Genomic DNA, 19,285 nt, shown 5'->3' on the forward strand with positions numbered 1-19,285 from the left:
GTAGAATGGTGATTGTTACACCTTGCTTGGTGCTGATATGATTCCATCTAGGGTGTGGGATAAAGAAAATTAGACACACTTGTATGAACACACTTTGGGAAGTCTTGCATAATTGTAAAACATCTCAGTAGCATTGCTCTACAAACTAAACATTTTAAAATAGGTCTTTCTAGACCAGAAATAGAAGACTGAGAAAACAAGATTTCAAGTATTTTTAGAAAAGGGGACAATGGTGGCTTGTTTCTGTCAGCTGTCAAAGTGGAGGATAAAAGATCAACTTTACTTATCACAAAGATACCTGAAAAACTTATTTTTAGGTTGGAGAACATGGAGAAGGACATCCAGACATCTCCATTGCTGAGCTTAAGAAAACATATGGTATCAGATACACCTAGAACAGCCTAGTCTGAGTTCCCGACAGAAGAGAAAGATGGGATTGGTGAATTCTGAGTGTCTGACCTAGCCTTTATGTTTTTTTTATTAAATACAGAAGCAGAAAAAAATTAAATCTACAAAAAGTGGCAAAAACATGAAGTGATTGTAATGTAATTTGCTTATTATAAAATGAACAGTGTCTTTGGAGCGGTGGGAAGGAGAAAGAGAAGTTCAGTGTCAATGCAGCAGTTACCCGGGTTGTGACTGGGAATCAGGCCAACTTCTATTTCTGCCTTAATTGTATTCCTGATGACTTAAAACTACCTCCATAGATAAATCAGTTACATGTAGCTTGACCCCTGGATTGATCAGGACATCGATATGTTGTATTTTCAAGGTCACATTTTTCTTGCAGCTTTAGCTATTTGCAAAGTTGCCTACTGAAAATAAATATCCAGAAAGAAAGAGGAGAGAGTAGTATTTTATTAAGAACAGAGTGGGTATATTAACTTAGAAGGATGAAGTATCTGGTAACAGGTAATACAGGTCTCTTTAAAATGTAAAGTGAAAAACTTGTTTTCTAGCCTTTACATCTCACACTTTATGATGCAGTGGTCAGGAAGTTTTAGTATCATTTTAGTATGGAGGGCTTTCTACTATGTTTTACGTTCATCAGTAAAACTTCCTTCGGGTTCTTTTACAATGATGTTCATATGTATTTCACTTCATTTTGAATTAATGCTGCTTGGATGACTAAAACTTTATGGGGGCTAACTCAACAGAAGCATTTACTCTGATGACGTTCCAGTTGGAGAGAAAAAGGAGTGAGGGTCTCCAGGGAAAGCGGCTCGAGGGCTGCTACAGGAAGCTTTTGTAAAGATGTGTATGATACTGCTCTCCTAGACTTCTTTAATAACACTGAGAGTGTTGAATTGCAACTGTAGATAATACTTGACTCATAATAAAATATTTTGAAAAATATGTATGCTTTCCTTAAAGTGACAATTTTAGAGCAAGATGTGGAAACCTTGCATGACTCTGGTTAACTGCACTGCAGTTTGGCTAAATGGAATGGATAGACTAAGTATTTGATAATGTGGTTTTAGAAAATATTCTGTGCAGGTATGGTGAAAAAACATAGGCTGGGTAACTTTAGTACACAGCTTTCATTGAACACACTAATTTTGTAGGAAGCCAAGGACAGTTTATTGTTCTTATTTAATATTTTCTAAGGTTTGGGTGCACCCATTTAGTAAATATCAGATTAATAAAATATAAATACCTATCTTTAATTCCTAAATCTTTAATGCACCATTCTACAGAGGTATTTATTCAACAGCTGTAAATATTTAGGACAACAAAAATTCTTTGGCATTGACAATGTTTTGATTGAGTTTACTCGTCCATTTAAAATGTTTGTGCACGTATGGAAGTTTTCATGTCTTAAACTATTCCTCCCCCTCTGTGTACATTTACAAGCTGTACAGTGGCATCTCAATAATAATTACACTATTGCTTTTATCTTGCTTATAAAAGAAATCTGTTATTCCCTCTATATTAAAGACATTGCATTCTCTTTTGTAGCAACTGATTTGTACCTAGTAATATGGTGGTATTCAGTAATTTGTTTGTTTGTTGGGGTTTTTTTAGCACAGCATTCTTAAGATTTGATATTTTCATCAGGTCAGTCTTTTTTAAAAAAAATCACTATTGTGTTAATATTCTCACAACTTGCTCTTTCACTTCTGTATCCGGATGATGCAATAAAGATGCCAGTTTCTGAGCAAAGGGGGCAGAGCCCCTGCACAGTGTAAAGAAAACGGAATCCTCGCTGTATTGGTCCTGAATCCCAGCGCTATCTTCAATTTTCATGTTCTTTTTCAAGTTTGCAGCAAACACCAGGGCTCTAAGCAGAATATCTCTGTTTATAGAGGTGTCAAAAAGTAACAGCAGTGACGGCACCTAGGATTTTCAAGAAATAATCCATATTTAATCAGCAGCAGTAAGTCCATGTAACTAATTATTGTAACTTCAAAATAAATAAATAAATCCGCACTTAAATCATGTAGAACAGAAACTCTGTGAACTACCCGGACTCCATATGCTGTGAAAGCACACCAGAAACTTGCACAGCACACGCGTTTCCTCTTTAGAAAAGACCAGCTTGTGCATCACAGGCTAATATAAATGCTTTGTACTTCCAATCTCCAAAATGTGGCTGTCTGGAAAAGTCCCATTTGGAAGAGAGGATCTGCTTTTCTTCTCAATAATGTTGCTTTTGCCCTCTGCAGCAATCTGAATGTTAGCACATCTGGTAAATGGATACGCTTTTAACAGAGAACCAAGTATTTAGCTTAATAATGGCTTAATAATGAAAAGCTGGTAGTATCTAGACTAGCTTTGTTCATGGCAGATAGCTCAAAAATAAAAGCCACTTGTTTAGGGGAGGTGGAGGAGGATGCAGCACCGCTCCAGTCCCCGACTCTGTGTTTTGGTGTGAGGAAAGGCTACACCTGAACTAAACCTGTATGCCTAGGCCAGCAGCAGCAAACGTCTGATAAAGTTCTCCATGAAGACATAAGTAAACGCACAGGGAAAGTTTCACCTACAGTGCTTAGAGAAGAGTCTTATGGCTGTGTTTGAGTAAAGGGGTGGGGATTTCTGTGGACTTTGGTCCCCTTAAGTAGAGTACGTTAGCTGTAGAAACAGCTGTGGAGAAGGCTCATTTATAGTACCAGTTGTATTTGATGTTTGTACCTGGTCTGCATGTCTGGAAATTAGATTTGAGGTTTGGTTTTGAAACTTATCAAGGTACGGGGTACATCATATACAAAAGTTCATGGTTTTACAGCTTTGGTGGAAGGAAGAACAAGCTTCTGCATGTCACTGACTATCCGGAATGGTGCACAGGCAGCGTGACCAACTGTCTTCAAGTCCATTGGCCGTATGACTCTCTGCACGCACGGTGTCTGTATTACACCACGCTCTGGAAGGATGGCCTGTGAAGGAATATGCACTTCTAGCTACTCAGGAGTTGCATATATACTTCTAACACATTAAAATTATTCTAATATATGCACATAGCTGCACACATATCCACATAAATGCTAAAAATATAATGAAACAGCAAGAACCTTACTTGAGCTCTAAGAAGATGTCTTGTCATGGCTGGGTTTGCAGATAAGTTCACAAGTACTTTCAAAACTTGAATCTGAAATGAACATACAAGTTCATTGCAAGCTCCCAAACCGGCAAGTACAGCAGCGCTGGGCATCAATAATGTCAGGGTCCACTTGGACAGGAAAAGAATGGGACAACTAACACCTTGAGTTCCGTGCTGGTATGGGAAAAACAAAGCTTATGGAGTCTATAGAACATATGTACTAAGTATAGGTATTTTAGAAGCAAATTCAGTTTGCCTTAAACATCAACATGAGGAAACATAAACAACTGAGCAGGCAAAATACGGAATATTTTTAAAATATACAGAGGATAGTTAAGTACTCTATTTAAAATGTGATCAGAAGTATAACCAAATACATGTGTACTTTCCTGGACCTTGTGACACTAACCTTTTAACTAAACACTAGGAAAAGACCAAATGTAGTTAAGTAAAACAGGTCTGCTTAGTGAAGTAGAAATTTGTGTTTTGGAAAACTAGTTTTGATCTGACAGAGCAACTAAGTACATTGCGGCTCATGACATCGTGAATAACCACCGAATTTGGTCCCTATTTGAAGCTTTTATTTTCTTACAACATTACAATAACTCACAAATAAGCACCATTTCCCACGGCAGTCACTAGAGTTACAAGAGATGTAATGAGCATAAGGGAACAGAAATCCACAGCTGAGGTTATCACTGCTTGGTGTGTTTCCCTAGAAAGATTCACGCATCGGTGAAGCCTTTCGCGTGCAGATCCTCCTTGCCCTGTGACGCAGCAGCAATGTGCAGCGAGCAAAAGAGATTCTGGGGTTGCTACAGCAAAGGCACAGGACAGCAGGAGTGCACACAGCACCGGTTTGCTAGAGCTCTAGCTCAGTAGTTGCAGTATCAAGATTCCCTTCCTCCCCTTTTCCTGAATTTATATTAAGTAATATAGATCCATATTTTATGTATTTTATGCACTATCTGCTATAATTAATGAATATTTGATTTCATAAGCCCACTCTAAACCATTTTACAAAAAGAGTAAAAAACGCAAGTAAAGCAGCTCCATAAACGGTGGGTAACAATGCACTATGCAGTACCTGTGTTCTTTCAGTTCCTTCTGAAAGCAAATGAAGAAAGCATGGAATGGAGTTTATCATCTTATGGTGGTAGTCACTGGTAACAGACACATTTGTCAGCAATCTGAGTCCAGCCACCTGCAGATCAGAGTTCAGGGGAGCTGACTCAACACTCCCACAAACTTGTGTAATATATACCTGGGGAAAAGGGAAGGAGATAAAAAGACATTTTTTTAATACGAGCAGATTTTGTATTCAGAAATACTATCAGTGGCCTAGCCACAGTAGTGTAAATACCTCTTGAACAGTGCTGACTGAATACATAACCTGATCAACGTTCTTGGAAACAAGAACATTCGAATGTTCTATTGCCATGATATAAGCAGACATCACAGAGTTAAGCTCACTAACCGTCCAGAAGCATAAATTGCTCTGAAAAGCCAATCTCTTTGACTCAATCTCAGAAGTGGTGCATTTTCTTTAAGGAGTTATTCTAGAAAATCACTTACAGCAACCAAGGTCTTCTTAAATGTTGAGAACAAGCTAAGGACAAGTCTTGGAACGAAATGCTTTTTTCTAACCATGTGGCCCATTCACTGGAGTGGCTCCTCAGGAACAGCGATAACAACTGACGTTTAACAACTACTTTTTACCAGATTTTATTCTGGATGACAGTATACGATGAATCGTGGAGTTCTAACTAAGAAAAAAAAATTACTTTGCTTTTTCCAAACGAGTTGTTTGCTACCTCTGTGCCTATATAAATATTTGCTGTTGGCAAGCACTACTCTAAAAAAAGTTGCTCAAAGATGCTGCAAACTACCATGTACAGTCAAACTGCCTTTTTGTCATGCTAATGAAAAAACTAGTAAAAATTTTCAAATGTGTCAGCTCACTGCTTGGACACTTCTTGAGCTATTGATTAATCTGCTCATGTCAGAAGTGGATGCTCTTTTGATAGTTGGTCCTTTCTCATCCTTGCCATCTACTGTATTTACCAGTGGGACTTATTACACACTAGTTTTTAAGAAGAAAGTATCACCCTGAAAAATCTGTCTCATATAAACCCAGGGGATCAATTACTGTTTTCTTCTCCCATGCCTAAGAAGTCACGCTACGTTCAGTCTGCAATCCAGCCTATTAAACAACCACGATGATCTTTTAGATGTGTTTGGAAATCACCTTGTCTCACATAATTCCACTATAATCTTAGCAGCACAATCTCTAATAGCATTTTGCAAAAGCTGAAGGCAAGCTGCTGAGTTTCCAAACTGTCTTTTAAAAAAAAAGTCAGTGTCAGTGATGTGGTGCATGTTCGAGTTCTCCTTCTGGCCTTGGGACACAGAGATCATGCAGATCTGCTGACTTGTACAGCCAACCTCAAAATATTTTGGCATCCCAGCTTGTAGTTGTACTGAAAGGCCTGTACTGTCTCCTATGTCCCAATTGCTCTGATTTTTCTCTTTCAGAAACTTACCTGTATCTCTTCCTGATTTTTAATATTCATACTCAAATTATTAAGTGCATTTAGTGCTTTTTCTTTGACTTTGGGAATGCAATCTGAGAGCATCCCTCCAATAACGGAAAGGCCATCCAAATTTCGAATTATATCCTGAAATATAAAGCAGATATTTAATATGATTTTTTCAACTTTTACATTAAATGCTGAAGGCTTTCCTCAGACTTTCCATTTTAACTCAACTGGAAACTGTGAATGAAGACTTCCAGAACAGACTATTCTGTTTGAAGAGAGTGTGTCAGCAGATATTGCTTTATTGCTTCCATTAAGAACATTTTGTGATTCTGTAATAGACCTGCTTAGGGTCAAAGTATTACCTGACAATGGCACAACACCTTCACTTTTAAAATCTGCCCTGCAAAGCATGCTTAAAGCATTTTAGATTATAAAGAATCAAAGACAGTTATTGCATAATGAGTTTATAGAATAGATGAGCCAGGTCACAGTAGCTAAAAGTCCTGACTGAACAGAATCCCAAGATAAAGCTTTATGTTACTATAAGTAGAAGTTCTGAAACTTTATCTTTCTATTACATTTGAATTTTAAGAAAAAACTCTTTCTCACACTCTAACCATCACTGAAAAAAACATGCACTGTTTTCAAGAAAATGAAAAATGGGCCAATGTGCCTTGGGATTTGATTACGTTCTATTCTGAGAGATTTATATTAAGAAAACAGCTTTGAGAAGCTGGAATAGACATGTCATAAGTTTTATATAAAAGAAAAAAAAAATAAAGAAGGAAAAACAAAGGGTGGGGCCCTGGAGGTCAAACCTTTGCAAAGGCATAAAAATCCACACCCAGCTCAGAGTTTTTCTGTATCATATTTCCAACTGATTCACAGGCAACCGGATAGCTGGAAAGCTGCTAAGATGTAAATGGCATACAACAAAAGATATATTCATATTTACACTTCTAAAATATGGAACTCTGTACAGACATTAAGTTGTACAAACACTAAGGTGAGATAAACTTTGCAAAGCTGGTAAATGATATTATTTGGGCTAGCAGAAATTAAGGCATAGACATTAAACGGATTTTAGAACACAAGCTATACTAGCTCTCAGTCCTGCGTCACTCTTCAGCAAAACAGCACCTCTCATCTTCCATCCTGACTGGTATTGAATCACTGCTGTTTTCTGCAGAACAATACTTACTTGATTTACAGAGAAGGCAGCACTGTTGCTGAGAGTGATTAAAGCTTGCTCTTGAATTAATGGATCATCTGTGACCTGGAGCAAATGAATAAGTTTCTGTAGAGCATCCGCATCCATGGCATGGGTTGACACTGGAGTACTGTTGTCTGTCAGTGTTTAAAAATGAAATACTTGATACTAAGTTTGAGACATTTCACTTAGTTACCACTTAGCATTTTTCACTAAGCTGAGGTCTAGCTCTCAATTGTAGGACACGTTGTTCTAATTGTACCCAACCATCTTTTACAACAGCAGGACTACAATCCTTTTCCCCACCCCGAGTCCTCTGACCACCTCTTTTCAAAGTATTAAATAAAAGAAATACCTAATAAAAGCTTGGGGTACCTTACTCTTTAGTTAACCAGCAGCAAAATTGTTGGGAATAGTCACCAAACCTGTTAATTTTTCCCCCCTTATGTCGCCTGAAATGAAATGCAGAAATCTGTCTGGATGCGGTAGGGAAGCAAAACTTCCAACTTGCAGACTACTACTTCCAGAAATCATGATAATGATGTTTTTCTAGTACCCTGAGGCCCTTTGACAAAGTAACAGCCACAGTGTTATGAATTGCATCACTTGGCCAACTGAGGAAGGCTGTTTCTGAGTCAGGATGATGTTATGGAGTACAAGGCTTTCATAAAAGGGTAACGCAAATGCCATCAAAGACCATTTCCAGCCGGCTGGAGGCAGAACTATTTATCTAGCTGCACAGCCTGAACACCGATCCGTGACTACTGCGCTGCTCACAGATGACTCAAAATGACTTTTGAGAAGATAAACAGCCCTTTACAATTCCACATATCTGCTGCCACCCTCCCACTAGTCAAACATCATAGTGTTCTGTGGAGAAAAAAAAACAACCAGAAAAAAGAGGTCTAAGTTAATAAAAAAGCTAGCCTGTAAAACAAAATTGTCTTCTATCCTCACCCTCATATAAACACTTTGCTTGGCTTTGAATAGGATAGCAAAAAAAAAAAACAAGACCAGGAAGTAAATACACTGATAGAACATACACTTTAGGTGGCTTAAAAAAATAACTTGGGCTTTTTAAAAAATAGAACATGCTTGGAGCCCTTTAAAACCGCCGCCCGGCTGCCAGCGGGACGACACTAAGCCAGCGGCACCGCCACACCGAGCAGAGCTGCCCCCGGGGCCGCGCTCCAGAGGCGGGGCTGGAACCGCCCCGGCCCCGCCACGGCCGCCCGGGGCCTCCCCCGCGATCCCCGGCACGGCGGGGCCCGGCCGGGGCCGCTCGGCCCGCAGCGGCGCCGCGGAGCTCCCGCCCGCCCTGCGCCTCACCTGAGGGCGGGCCCGGGGCGGCCGCAGCCCTTGGGCCCCGCCGGCCGCTCGCCGCCAGCCGCCACAGGCAGTAGCAGGCGCCCGCCCCGAGCACCATGGCGGCCGCCCGCACCGCCGCCCCCCGCCGCTCCCCCATTTCCCCGCCCGCCGCCGCCCGCCTGCGGAAGCCACCGCCCCATCCGGCGCGGCTCAGCCCCGCTCCCCCTTCCCGCCGGCAGCCGGGGCCCGTGTGTCCGTAGTGACGATACGATACGTTTTTTATTTTAAAAGAAAACATAACGCGCGCCCCCAAGTTCTGGGCCCCTCAGTTCCAGAGGGACAGGGAACTGCTGGAGAGAGTCCAACGCAGGGCAGCGAAGATGATGGAGGGAGTGGAGCATCTCCCGTGTGACGAAAGGCTGAGGGAGCTGGGTCTCTTTAGCTTGGAGAAGAGGAGACTGAGGGGTGACCTCATTAATGTTTATAAATATGTAAAGGGTGAGTGTCAGGAGGATGGAGCCAGGCTCTTCTCGGTGACGACCAACGGTAGGACAAGGGGCAATTGGTATAAACTGGAACACAGGAGGTTCCATTTAAATTTGATAAGAAACTTCTTCTCAGTGAGGGTGACAGACACTGGAACAGGCTGCCCAGGGAGGTTGTGGAGTCTCCTTCTCTGGAGACATTCAAACCCGCCTGGACACCTTCCTGTGTAACCTCATCTGGGTGTTCCTGCTCCGGCAGGGGGATTGGACTGGGTGAGCTTTCCAGGTCCCTTCCAATCCCTGACATCCTGTGATTCTGTGAAGTCAGCCTGACCACCTGCACTGCAACAGGCTTCCCCCTGGGGAGGGATGCTGCAGCCAGGGGCCTGGGAGGAAAACAAAAATGCGATTTTTAATAGCTACTAAGCCGTTTATAAAGACGTTAATTAGACCACACGCAACCACCCTGAAAAAATTCTAGCTGCTGCCCTTTTGGACACTCAACACCTGCCCCCCGGCACACTGTGGCAGCAGCGGAACGCACCGGTAGCGCTGGGCTGGAAACGGGGCTGGAAACGGGGCTGGAGGGGAGAGCGAAGCACCGGCCAGGGAACGCTGGCAGTGCCGGGCTGGCCGGGCTCTCTGCGACCCCTCGGAGCAGGAGCTGGTAGATTCTCCTCTCTGCGCCTCCAAGCACACGAAGGTCTTGTTACCGCTCCTTGCCCCGTTCGATGGGCAGTGGGGACCAGGCAGGGGTGGACACGGGTGCCAGGCGTCCGTGGAGCAGGGACAGGGCGCCTGTCCCCGCCGGCTGCAGGGCGCCGGGCAGCAAAGGGGCCGCGGGCACCCGGGCCCGGGCAGCTCCGGGCCGCGGGCCCGTTGCTACGCGACGGCCGCCGCAGCGGGGCCCGGCGCCGCCATGGCGGCCCTCAGGACCGCCAGCCCCGAGCTCCGGGCGTACTTCAGCCGCCACGACCTCCTCGATGTCTACGAGGTAACGGCAACAGACCTCCGCGAAGGCGGGCGGCTGCCTCATCGCCGTCCCCCGCTATAGCGAGCAGCGGGACAGGGCCACCTCCCGCCTCCCCTCCCTCCTGCGTCCCCGGGACTCCCCGAGGGCGGCGGGGCCGGCCGCGCCATGGCAGCCCCCGCGGGGTGGGGGTCGCAGTCCTCTGAGCCGCCCCCGACCCGCCACAACCCGGCTGGTCGTCCCCGCTAGAGTCGGTGGGATCCGTGGGAGGGAGGCGACCTCCCCTCCCTCCGCAGGGTCCCCCTTGCCCCTCAGCAGTGCCCCGGGGCCGGCTCGTCGGCTCCCTCAGGTGTTTCACACCCCTGAGGCCGCTCTCGTCTGGTGTGGGGCATGGGTTTGTTCTTCTGCTTGTTAATAGCAGGTGGAACAAGGTCATTCTACTTCTTAATCCATATTTAAACTCAAACGATGACTGGAACGAGGGCAAACACAGTGATCTGCATTGGCACCCGCCCTAGATGTGCTTAAGTTCTTTAGTTTTGATTACAGAAGTACCTCCAGGTTTCAGCTGGATACTTCCCTCCTTGTTGAGCGCTGTGGCTACAATCTAGTTTTATTGGCCTGTCAAAGGTGAAGATGGTGATGAACCGCGTCTCAGATGTCATGTTGGTGGATTAGATATTTAGTGGCTCAGGAGTAAATAAACTTCCATGGAATGTTAAAGAGTAAAACTGGCACAATGTAAAGGGCTGTGAGGTGGCGGGTTTGCCTTTAGGATTCTTACCTGATTCTCTGTATTTATTTGGGTTCCTTCCTCTTTATCTCTGACAAAACCTCTTTGAATCTCTGCCAGGTTCAAAGCCTGCAGCAGCCGTTTTTTGGTTTCCTTGACACAAAGGCATAATGCACAAATACAAGTTTAACAGACGTCCCGATACTTTTATGCTACCCATAAAATAGATCCCATTTGCAAGCGGCTATTACAGCCAGGATTTCCATGGAAACATTAATAAAGAAATCTTGAGCCAATTAGAATAATCATAGAGCAGCACTGCCACGCAGACTGAGTACATTTCCTAAGAGTCTATCTCTTGATCATTGTTTTGTTTTTTTGTTTGTGTGGTGGTTTGTTTGTTTGGGTTTTGTTGTTGTTTTGGGGGTTTGTGGGGTTTTTCTGGTTGGTTTTTGGTTTTTTTTTAAGCACAGAAAAACAAAGGACAAGATGTGTCTGCGTGAGGTGTATTTCTTGATTCAGCACTTCAAAAGTAGCTCATATTTACATTTCCAAGCAAAAGTTATAAATACCTCTATAGCAACAGTGGCATTAAGTTACTAAGCTAAAAATGAAAGAACTAAGGTTAAGATTAAATGGAATTTCTAAAAAGATCCAGTTAAAATTTAGCCTGTGTAAGGTCTTTTTAGCATTTTTTGTTGGTTCTTAGAGGCCGGTGCTTGCCGATATCTAGCCATATTTGCTATTTAATTTTATTATATTTTAATTTATTTATGAACTTACATTATGCTTCATGCAAAGATAAATGAGATTATAGTGGTCCCTGTATTAAGGTACATCAAAACTAAGCTGAGACCTGTGAACATTTATACACATATTCTCAAAATTAAGGATATAGAGTTCTGAAATGGCCATTTGCTTAAGTCTTTTTGTAATTAGGTTGTGGTTTCAACATGGTCCAAACGCAGCTGGACTCCAGGTAATCATATCCAAATAATTTGGTATTCCCTGCTGTGTCTGAGTCTTTCATTCCTGCCTGATTTCTCTCTTTCAGTTCTCATCCAGATTTACTTTTAACCAGAATGCATAAAAAGTCATGCAAACTGTAATCCTGCAAACACAATGCGTGTGACGACTTTCCCTGTTGTTAGTAGCTATATTCTTACAATATGGATGCAGAGCTGGCTTAAGATTTTTCTGCCATGTGATCCAAATGAGTTTTGCTACGAGGGACAAACGGCTCAGTGGTAGGAAGAGGAATGGAGTGATGGCTGGAAGAGAGAAGCCTTTGAGAGAAGCCAGGCATTTGGCTCTGGGTTAACTGAAGGCTGAGCCTTCTGGCCAACCCTGGAGGCCTTGAGTGATTCGCACACCCACTTTTCCTCCTCTTCCCACCACGGGAACAGCAGCAGCAGATCAGACTTTCGGGGTCTCCAGAAGAGACCAAGCTGACAACCGTTTTGTCACAGCTTTGCCTCGGTTTCATTACCACTGCTAATTGCTGCTGCTCACCTTGCTCCTCCTGAGCATGGCAGGCTTTTCCTGTCTTGGCAAAATGCACCTGGTTTTAGGGTGTAGTCTCTTATTGCAGGTAGAGATGAAATGATGATGTTTAATATTTCTAACACTGCATTGAAATTCAAGCAAGGTGTTGTGGAACAGCTGGAATGTATAAGTGGTAATGTAGTTTGAACATACAGTGAACACAGCACTGGAAGTATGAGGCTGGGAAATAACAAACATTTGTAGCAACAAATCAAAATAACAAAATTAATATCTTTCTAGGTAAATTTTTTTTGGTGTATTGATCTCACATACTACTTCTTGTAATAGTCATCATCATCGTAATGCTTAGAAAGCTAGGTGATGACTCAGGTTGTTATGTTGTGCGATTTGCTGTACATTTGTCAAAAGATGTTCCCTGCCCAAGCGCCTCACAAGCTGCTGGTGAGTCAGCAAATGGATGCAGGAAACACAAACGGGCACAAAACCCACAAGCGCATAGTGTTGGTGAGCAGGAAAAGGCAATAGGCACAACACATCAAACCAACTGCGGTCAAGGGCTTTTATCCAAGCTTCACAGAACACAGAGATTTTGTGGAACCTGTTTAGTTCGTTTTTCAATATTCAACAAGAAAACATACATCTCAACTTTAGTAGGTGCTTCTGGAAAAGCATAGAGGGCCTGCAAGAAAACAACAGGAGTTGTTAACAAAACTACACCCAAAGGCACCTGCTTGTTCTGGATAGTCCATGGGGTTTGGGAGAATCATTTGGGAACAGGCTGCCCAGGGAAGTGGTAGAGTCACCATCCCTCGAGGTGTTTTAAAGACATATAGATGAGGTTCTTAGGGCCATGGTTTAGTGCTAGTGTTAGGCTGTGATTGGACTCGATAGTCTTGAGGGTCTCTTCCAACCAAAATGATTCTATGATTCCATGATTAGGTTTAAAACTTGTTATGTCTCTCATAAGTTACTATTGGGTATATGCTGTGTTGATGTGTCCAGGACTAGGAGTAAGAAAAAATGATGAAAACATGCCACTGTTAACAATTTTTGGTAAAAAAGAATATGTTGTGTTTAGATCACCTGATTTTTGAGGCACAGAACTTACATCTTGAAACTTTTTACTTTGAAAAACTTTTTTAGACAAGATGTGGATGTTTCTTTGGCCTCTTAGGGAACATTTTCTGAGGCACAGCTGATAGTCATCATCCATGCCACTCACTCACGTTGTCTGTTTGGTGATGGAAATAAGTGGAAGTTGTTGTTTAGAAAATGTCTGTTAACATCAACAAAACTATTTCTCTGTGCATTCAGGTATTTTCAATGATAAAAAAATGTTATAGTTGAAGAGTTTGTAAAACTCGTTGGACATCAGTATCAAATATTTTATTCAGATGATGAATATGCTGATTCTTAATAGCTCTCTTTCACACATGAATACGAATATATATATGTAGATATGACTATTTTTAACAGTTGCTAAATGTGCACAGGAAGGGATGCTAAAAATGGTTCTTCTCTTACTGAGCTTTAAGCTGAATGCTGCATGATTTTATGACTTTTCCTTTGAACTTTTTAACAACAGCTGATCTTTTTCAGGTTGATGAATAGAAGCAGTTCATATGAAAACCTGACCTAAATATTTAATTCTTAGTAGCACTGCAGCATTTATTTTTCTTTATTTTTCTTTTTAATTTTATTTTTTTAAATACTTGTTTGGTAGCTGGTCAGCTGGAGGTTGTGATGATATGTGACTAACGATCATTTGACATATCAGTATACCTTCAGTTGTTTACTGTTATGAATGAATAAAATATATAGGTTGAGAAAAATTGTCAATGGACTGTTTCAGGTTGTTGAGAGTCTTGTAGAAGTCCAATAGAAATAACCAGACTTGTACAGATTTGGCTAATTGGTTTTGGTCACCTGGCCCACTCACTTAAGACTACCTGAATGAGGATTAAAAGACCACATTTTGCAAGTCCTTCCTTATTTAAGTTTTATAAAGGAATTCTCAAATGTTAAACAGACGCCTTGCACTCCAGTATGTGTTTGGATAGTTTGGATTTCCTGTGTTGGAGACGTTTCAGAACATCCAAAGGAAAAAAAGTTGTTTGTATTTGCTTGAAAAAGGAAAAAAAATGTAAACAACACTTTAAATACTAAAATATGGCATTTGTATGGCAGACACGTACTGGTTCACTCCAGCAGAGGGAGTAGCCGACCAGCGTTGGGATTGGCTTTGGGAAGTCTGTCCATGGGAAAATTTGTGATGAAAGCCATTGAACTGCATGTGTATTATTTAGAATTACATTATATAGCATGAGTTATTATGATCTAGTTGAAGATGTCCCTGCTCATTGCAGGGGGGTTGGACTAGATGACCTTTGACAATCCCTTCTAACACAAACCATTCTGTGATTGTGTGATTTTATGATTTTATGAAAAGTGATGGGTTTATAATATTTTCTTAATATAGTCAACCATCAAGATATACCTTGCGAATTACATTTTTGTTAAGAAGATTGAAGAGATGCCAGGATTGGAATCAGCATGTCATTTAGAGTTATAAATATTCAAGGTGCCTAAACTGAAGACAGTTGCCTTTTGCTGTGTCTGTGCATTCAGAAATATTTTTCTTTGCCTTTTCATATTTGTCTTAACTTAGAATCATAGAACGACTTGGGTTGGAAGAAACCTTCAAAGATCACCCCGTCCACCCGCCCTGCCGTGGGCAGGGACACCTCTCCCTAAATGGGGTTGCTCGAAGTCCCGTCCAGCCTGACTTCAGACACTTACAGGGATGGGGCATCCACAACTTCTGTTCAACAACCTTCAGAGATCCCTTCCAAATTACATTATTGTCTGATTCTGTGTCTGCATCATATTCTGAGGAGCAAGTGGAAGGCCTTTCCAGCACACCAAAATTCTCAGGTTGCTCCTGCCACTTGCCCTGCTCGCTGTCGCTGCAAAGCGAGGGCCCACTGGCCAGTTTGCCTTTGCTTACCCCTGTCGTGTGTGACTTTTGCTTTGTATTCTTAGCATGGTTTTGTTTTAGAGCCTTCCTCTATTCCCCTGTCCTCCCACCGTGCTTCCTGATAAGGATTCAAGCACACGCTCCACATTACTTTAATAACAGCAAGAGGCCGTGTCTTGAAAGGAAATTAGTATTGCATCCTTTGAGTTCGTACAGTGAGTAAACCATTATATTGTGGTGTTGTCTTGATCCATCAAACATGTAGCAGTTGCTTCAGACATTTTCTGATTTTAAAATTTAGTTTTTCATTTATATAGATCAGTTGCGTTACAGTAATAACAAGTTAGAATCAATATGGATATTAGAAAATGAAGACAGTATTTCTGCTCACTGAGGGCACAGGTGAAAGGCCAGGGCTTGGGAAAATGAAACATCAGTGGATGGTGAGATTGCGCAGTCAGGATTTTGAGCAGACAGTGAATGGCAAAACTTAGATTTGCACCATCCGGTTACCTCATGGAGGGTGGTGGTAGTGAAAGTGGGCAGAGACAAAGAAAAAGTGTCAGGGCTGGAAGAAAATCTGAAAACTCAGATGTTGTGTTTGTGATAACTAATAAAAGCCAGTTTCTTTATAACAGGCAAAGGGAAATACGAACAAGAGAGTGCATCCCAGGACAGCATCTTTTGCATTAATGTAGATTAATATCTAGTTGAAGATACACAGTCGTGTTTTGAAATTTTTACCAGGCACAAAAACTTCTGGTTTATAGTCTCGATTAAATATTCACTTGAATAACTGCAATTTGTGCATATACTTTAAAAAAATCAATATACTTTGGATGTTCTTGCTGTATGCGAGCTCACAATCCAAAAGTAAATTATCTATGTCCGTTAGCTGAAGACAGCTAAAGGGCAAATGAGAAAAATGGTTCATCAGTTATTATGCATTATTACTAAAAGATAATGCAAAGTAGTGTGATAACACAATCCCGAAAAGTAAATATTTTTTTTAAACTGCATTTAGTTCTCAGTACTGGTTACAAGGTCGGTTTCTGCTCATGCTTCGCATTCAATATACTCTTTACTACATGGGGTTACTCTTGTTTTAATTTCTGGTTTTCATTAAGTAAATAAAATTATCCAATCTTCTGTGTATTCTTCTATTCACTAATTCTCTAATGCACATTAAAAGCAATAAAATTCTTAGTAGGAATTGTTTAAGAAATACTACGTACCTTAGGACTATCCTAAACCCAGTGCTTTGAAGTCTAGCAATTGGCATAGGCTGATGCATGCAATATTACCTTTAAAAATTGAATTAAAGGGAAGGTAAGTGCTAAAAAGAAATGTGTCTATTTTATAGTATTTTAAAAGATGCTGGTAAACCTGTGTTTATTTTAACTGTTTCCTGTCTAGATGCTACTTTGCTGTTGACACAGAGGTGTTAATTTGCAGTTTCTTTTTGCAGGTGCTGCTTTGTGGCGTAATTGCTATGCGTCCAGAAGATCCACTTACATTTTTAGAAGAAATAATGGAAATAATGGAAAAGGGATTAGATGCTGTCTTATGGTACATACTAAATGTTTGTGTGTGTGCTCTGTGGTTTAGAGTATTGAACTTGGACTTCTAAACCGTGCTCTAAGAGTAGCAATAAAACATGATAATTTGTTTTCGTATTTTGTAAATATGCTGTAAGTATTTGTAATGAAAGTGATATAGGTCTGAATCTTTTAATAATAACATTATAATACCATAAAATGTAACTATAACCTATTAGGTAGAGAGAAAGATACTTTTGGCAGGGGATACTAATATGGTTAATATAATTTACATCTCTTTTAAAGGTGTATGAGTATTGATCTGTCCTTACACCCCAAATTAAAGAGGATTTCAGAAACTTACCTGAACACTGTTTTTGGACTAGACGGTGAACAACTGGTAAAAATCATTGAACCTTTGCATTAACTCTGTGCTGTGAACAAATATTCTGATGCAGAATACTGATATCTGTTTTTAAGTTTTCTCATGTAACTCTTCTATAGCTAAAGCAAATAATATGATACTTGCATTCCTTTCTATTGATACTGATTTGTATCCAAAAACTAATGTCACCAGAGGTGAGCATAGCATCTAAAGGTGTGGCAGGGAACAAGTAGTTAATATTTGGTCATAATTTAAATAAAGAGTTCCACATAAACATGAATCTAGTTTCAAAAACATGTTTTTTCTATGCATTATGTAGTTTTACTTAGGCTGATTCCTAAAATTACACTTGAACTGACAAATCTTGGAAAACGCTATTGATGCTAACAATTAATAGTTGCAGTTAAGTGCAGTATTAATGCACATAAAGCAATAAGGAGGTAAACATCTTGGTTTTACTGATCCAAAAAAGTCACCTGTAGAGGAAAAAACCCTGTTATTTTAAAACATTAAGAGAAGGAGGATTTTGCTGTATGACCAATGCAAGGAAGCAATTGAGTCAGCAAGATGTCATGCAGCATGACCAGATATTTTTCTTAGTTACCTCTGTACAACTATAGTAAATTTTGTCTTCCCATAGTAGATGTGTACTATGGGTTTACGGCAATTTCATTTCAGCTATTCCCTCTTTTACGAACCACTCAGTTATTGTATTAATTAGGCTAAAAGTGGAATGGTTGATTTATACGGTATAAGTATACAAACGTGTCTCAGTCAAATCCTCTCATAGATTTTCCTGGAGTAAGAATAATGAGATAAACCCCAGTACTTTCTGAGGCCCAATTAGTATTTGCATATTCAAAGGACCATGTGTTCTTTTACAGGGATATTCTTAGCCCATAGTCTCACACAATTACAGTTTTGCAGAAGTTCAAACAAGTTTGTTAAAATGCCTATGAGTAAGAATCATGTGGTAAAAGGTTTACATAACAATGGGCTATGAAAAGATTCTTGCAAAGAGTAACTAAAATATTTGTTTAATATGCTAAATTGGTGGTTACAGCTGATCAATAAAAGAATGGGTATGAGGAATGACAAGCTGAATTTCAGTTATTGAGCTTTCCCTCAAGTACACGTTAGTTCTGCTTTATATGCTAATTTAGCTTTAACTTCTGTGTGTAAAAACAGAAATGTAATTTGGTAGCAAGGTGCTTCTGACTTTACACAGAAAGTTATACTTGAACATTTGTCTCCTTAAAACAGATACTTTAATTTGCACCAGTCAACATGGAAAGTACAAGATTTGGGTTTTTGTCTGATTTAAATATTAAATATTCATGATACAGCACTGTTTTGTGTACTAATGATTTGCTTAGGTGACTGAAGAATTGTGTGCCAAAGCACGGGGCTTTTACAGCAGAAACTTAATGAAGCTGTATTTTGGGTAAGTATTTGCATTTCATATATACCTCGGGAACATCTTAGGAAAAATATTTTACCAAAATAATATTTCTGTAGTTCATTTAGGGGAGGAAAAGTTTTCACTTTAACAGATGAATGTGAAGAGAGATAAGAAAATTAGATTTGCCTTTACTTTTCTTCAACAATGTTATTCTATGTTAAAATTAGTCAGTTCTGAGCTTCTGCCTGTTCCAGACCTTAACAAAGTCCTTTGACATTTCTGTACTTTAATCAACTATATTTGCCAAGAATACGGTAGTATACCCAGGAATAAAAGAATAATTTGTGTTTGGGTCTGAAAGTAAAAGATCTGTGTTCTGTTCTTGCTTTGTTTTCTTTTTTGCTTGGAATTAGGTAACCAATACTTTATGTAATCCAACTTTTCCTTTTAAAAATGGGGATAAGACATAGATATGTTTTAAGATATGAGATTGGACATGGCACTTAGTGCCATGATCTAGTAAATGGACTAGAGTTGGACCAAGGGTTGGACTCGATGATCTCTGAGGTCTCTTCCAACCCAGTCGATTCTGTGATTCTGTGATAATTACAATGAATGAACATGTTGATTGATTTCTTTGTTGCAAGTGTGTGTATCAAAATGTAATGATCCTCCATTTAGAATAGATAATTT

At 40.6% G+C, this 19,285-nt stretch overlaps 2 protein-coding genes across 10 annotated transcripts in view; one reads left to right on the top strand and one right to left on the bottom strand.

The window, feature by feature from the left end:
• Positions 1–837: 837 nt before the first annotated feature.
• On the bottom strand, positions 838–8,777 carry ARMC10 (armadillo repeat containing 10). 2 transcript variants are annotated; one of them, XM_065049154.1, is made up of 6 exons: positions 8,618–8,777; positions 7,280–7,425; positions 6,082–6,216; positions 4,626–4,802; positions 3,515–3,586; positions 838–2,337 (listed from the first exon to the last, which is right to left on the bottom strand). In XM_065049154.1, the coding sequence occupies exons 1-6, from the start codon at positions 8,751–8,753 to the stop codon at positions 2,083–2,085; spliced, it is 921 nt and encodes a 306-aa protein (XP_064905226.1). In that variant the 5' UTR covers positions 8,754–8,777; the 3' UTR covers positions 838–2,082. The 2 variants fall into 2 exon arrangements, with proteins under 2 accessions (XP_064905226.1, XP_064905227.1); XM_065049155.1 differs by lacking the exon at positions 838–2,337 and adding an exon at positions 3,011–3,374.
• A 57-nt stretch (positions 8,778–8,834) lies between these two features.
• The window catches only part of FBXL13 (F-box and leucine rich repeat protein 13), a 97,605-nt gene continuing 87,154 nt past the window's right edge, over positions 8,835–19,285 (top strand). The window contains exons 1-4 of one of the 8 annotated variants that reach the window (XM_065049139.1): positions 8,962–9,094; positions 16,736–16,836; positions 17,112–17,205; positions 18,567–18,634. In XM_065049139.1, the coding sequence (XP_064905211.1) occupies positions 16,760–16,836; positions 17,112–17,205; positions 18,567–18,634 (239 nt within the window). In that variant the 5' untranslated portion in view covers positions 8,962–9,094; positions 16,736–16,759. Of the gene's footprint in view, positions 9,095–9,650; positions 10,076–16,735; positions 16,837–17,111; positions 17,206–18,566; positions 18,635–19,285 lie in introns of those variants that run through there. The other 7 variants (XM_021296025.2, XM_065049140.1, XM_021296080.2 and 4 more) reach the window with 7 other exon arrangements.

The sequence above is a fragment of the Columba livia genome, chromosome 1 (genome assembly GCF_036013475.1).
Source record: "Columba livia isolate bColLiv1 breed racing homer chromosome 1, bColLiv1.pat.W.v2, whole genome shotgun sequence".
Classification (NCBI taxonomy): Eukaryota; Metazoa; Chordata; class Aves; order Columbiformes; family Columbidae; genus Columba; species Columba livia.

Bases quoted from the DNA above. Each gene is read 5' to 3' on its own strand.
- ARMC10 (XM_065049154.1), bottom strand. From the start codon at position 8,753: ATGGGGGAGCGGCGGGGGGCGGCGGTGCGGGCGGCCGCCATGGTGCTC. The intron at 7,426-8,617 runs GTGAGGCGCAGG...AAACACTGACAG, and splicing joins CGCCCCGGGCCCGCCCTCAG to ACAACAGTACTCCAGTGTCA. The intron at 4,803-6,081 runs GTAAGTTTCTGA...CCTTTTCCCCAG, and splicing joins AAAATCAGGAAGAGATACAG to GTATATATTACACAAGTTTG.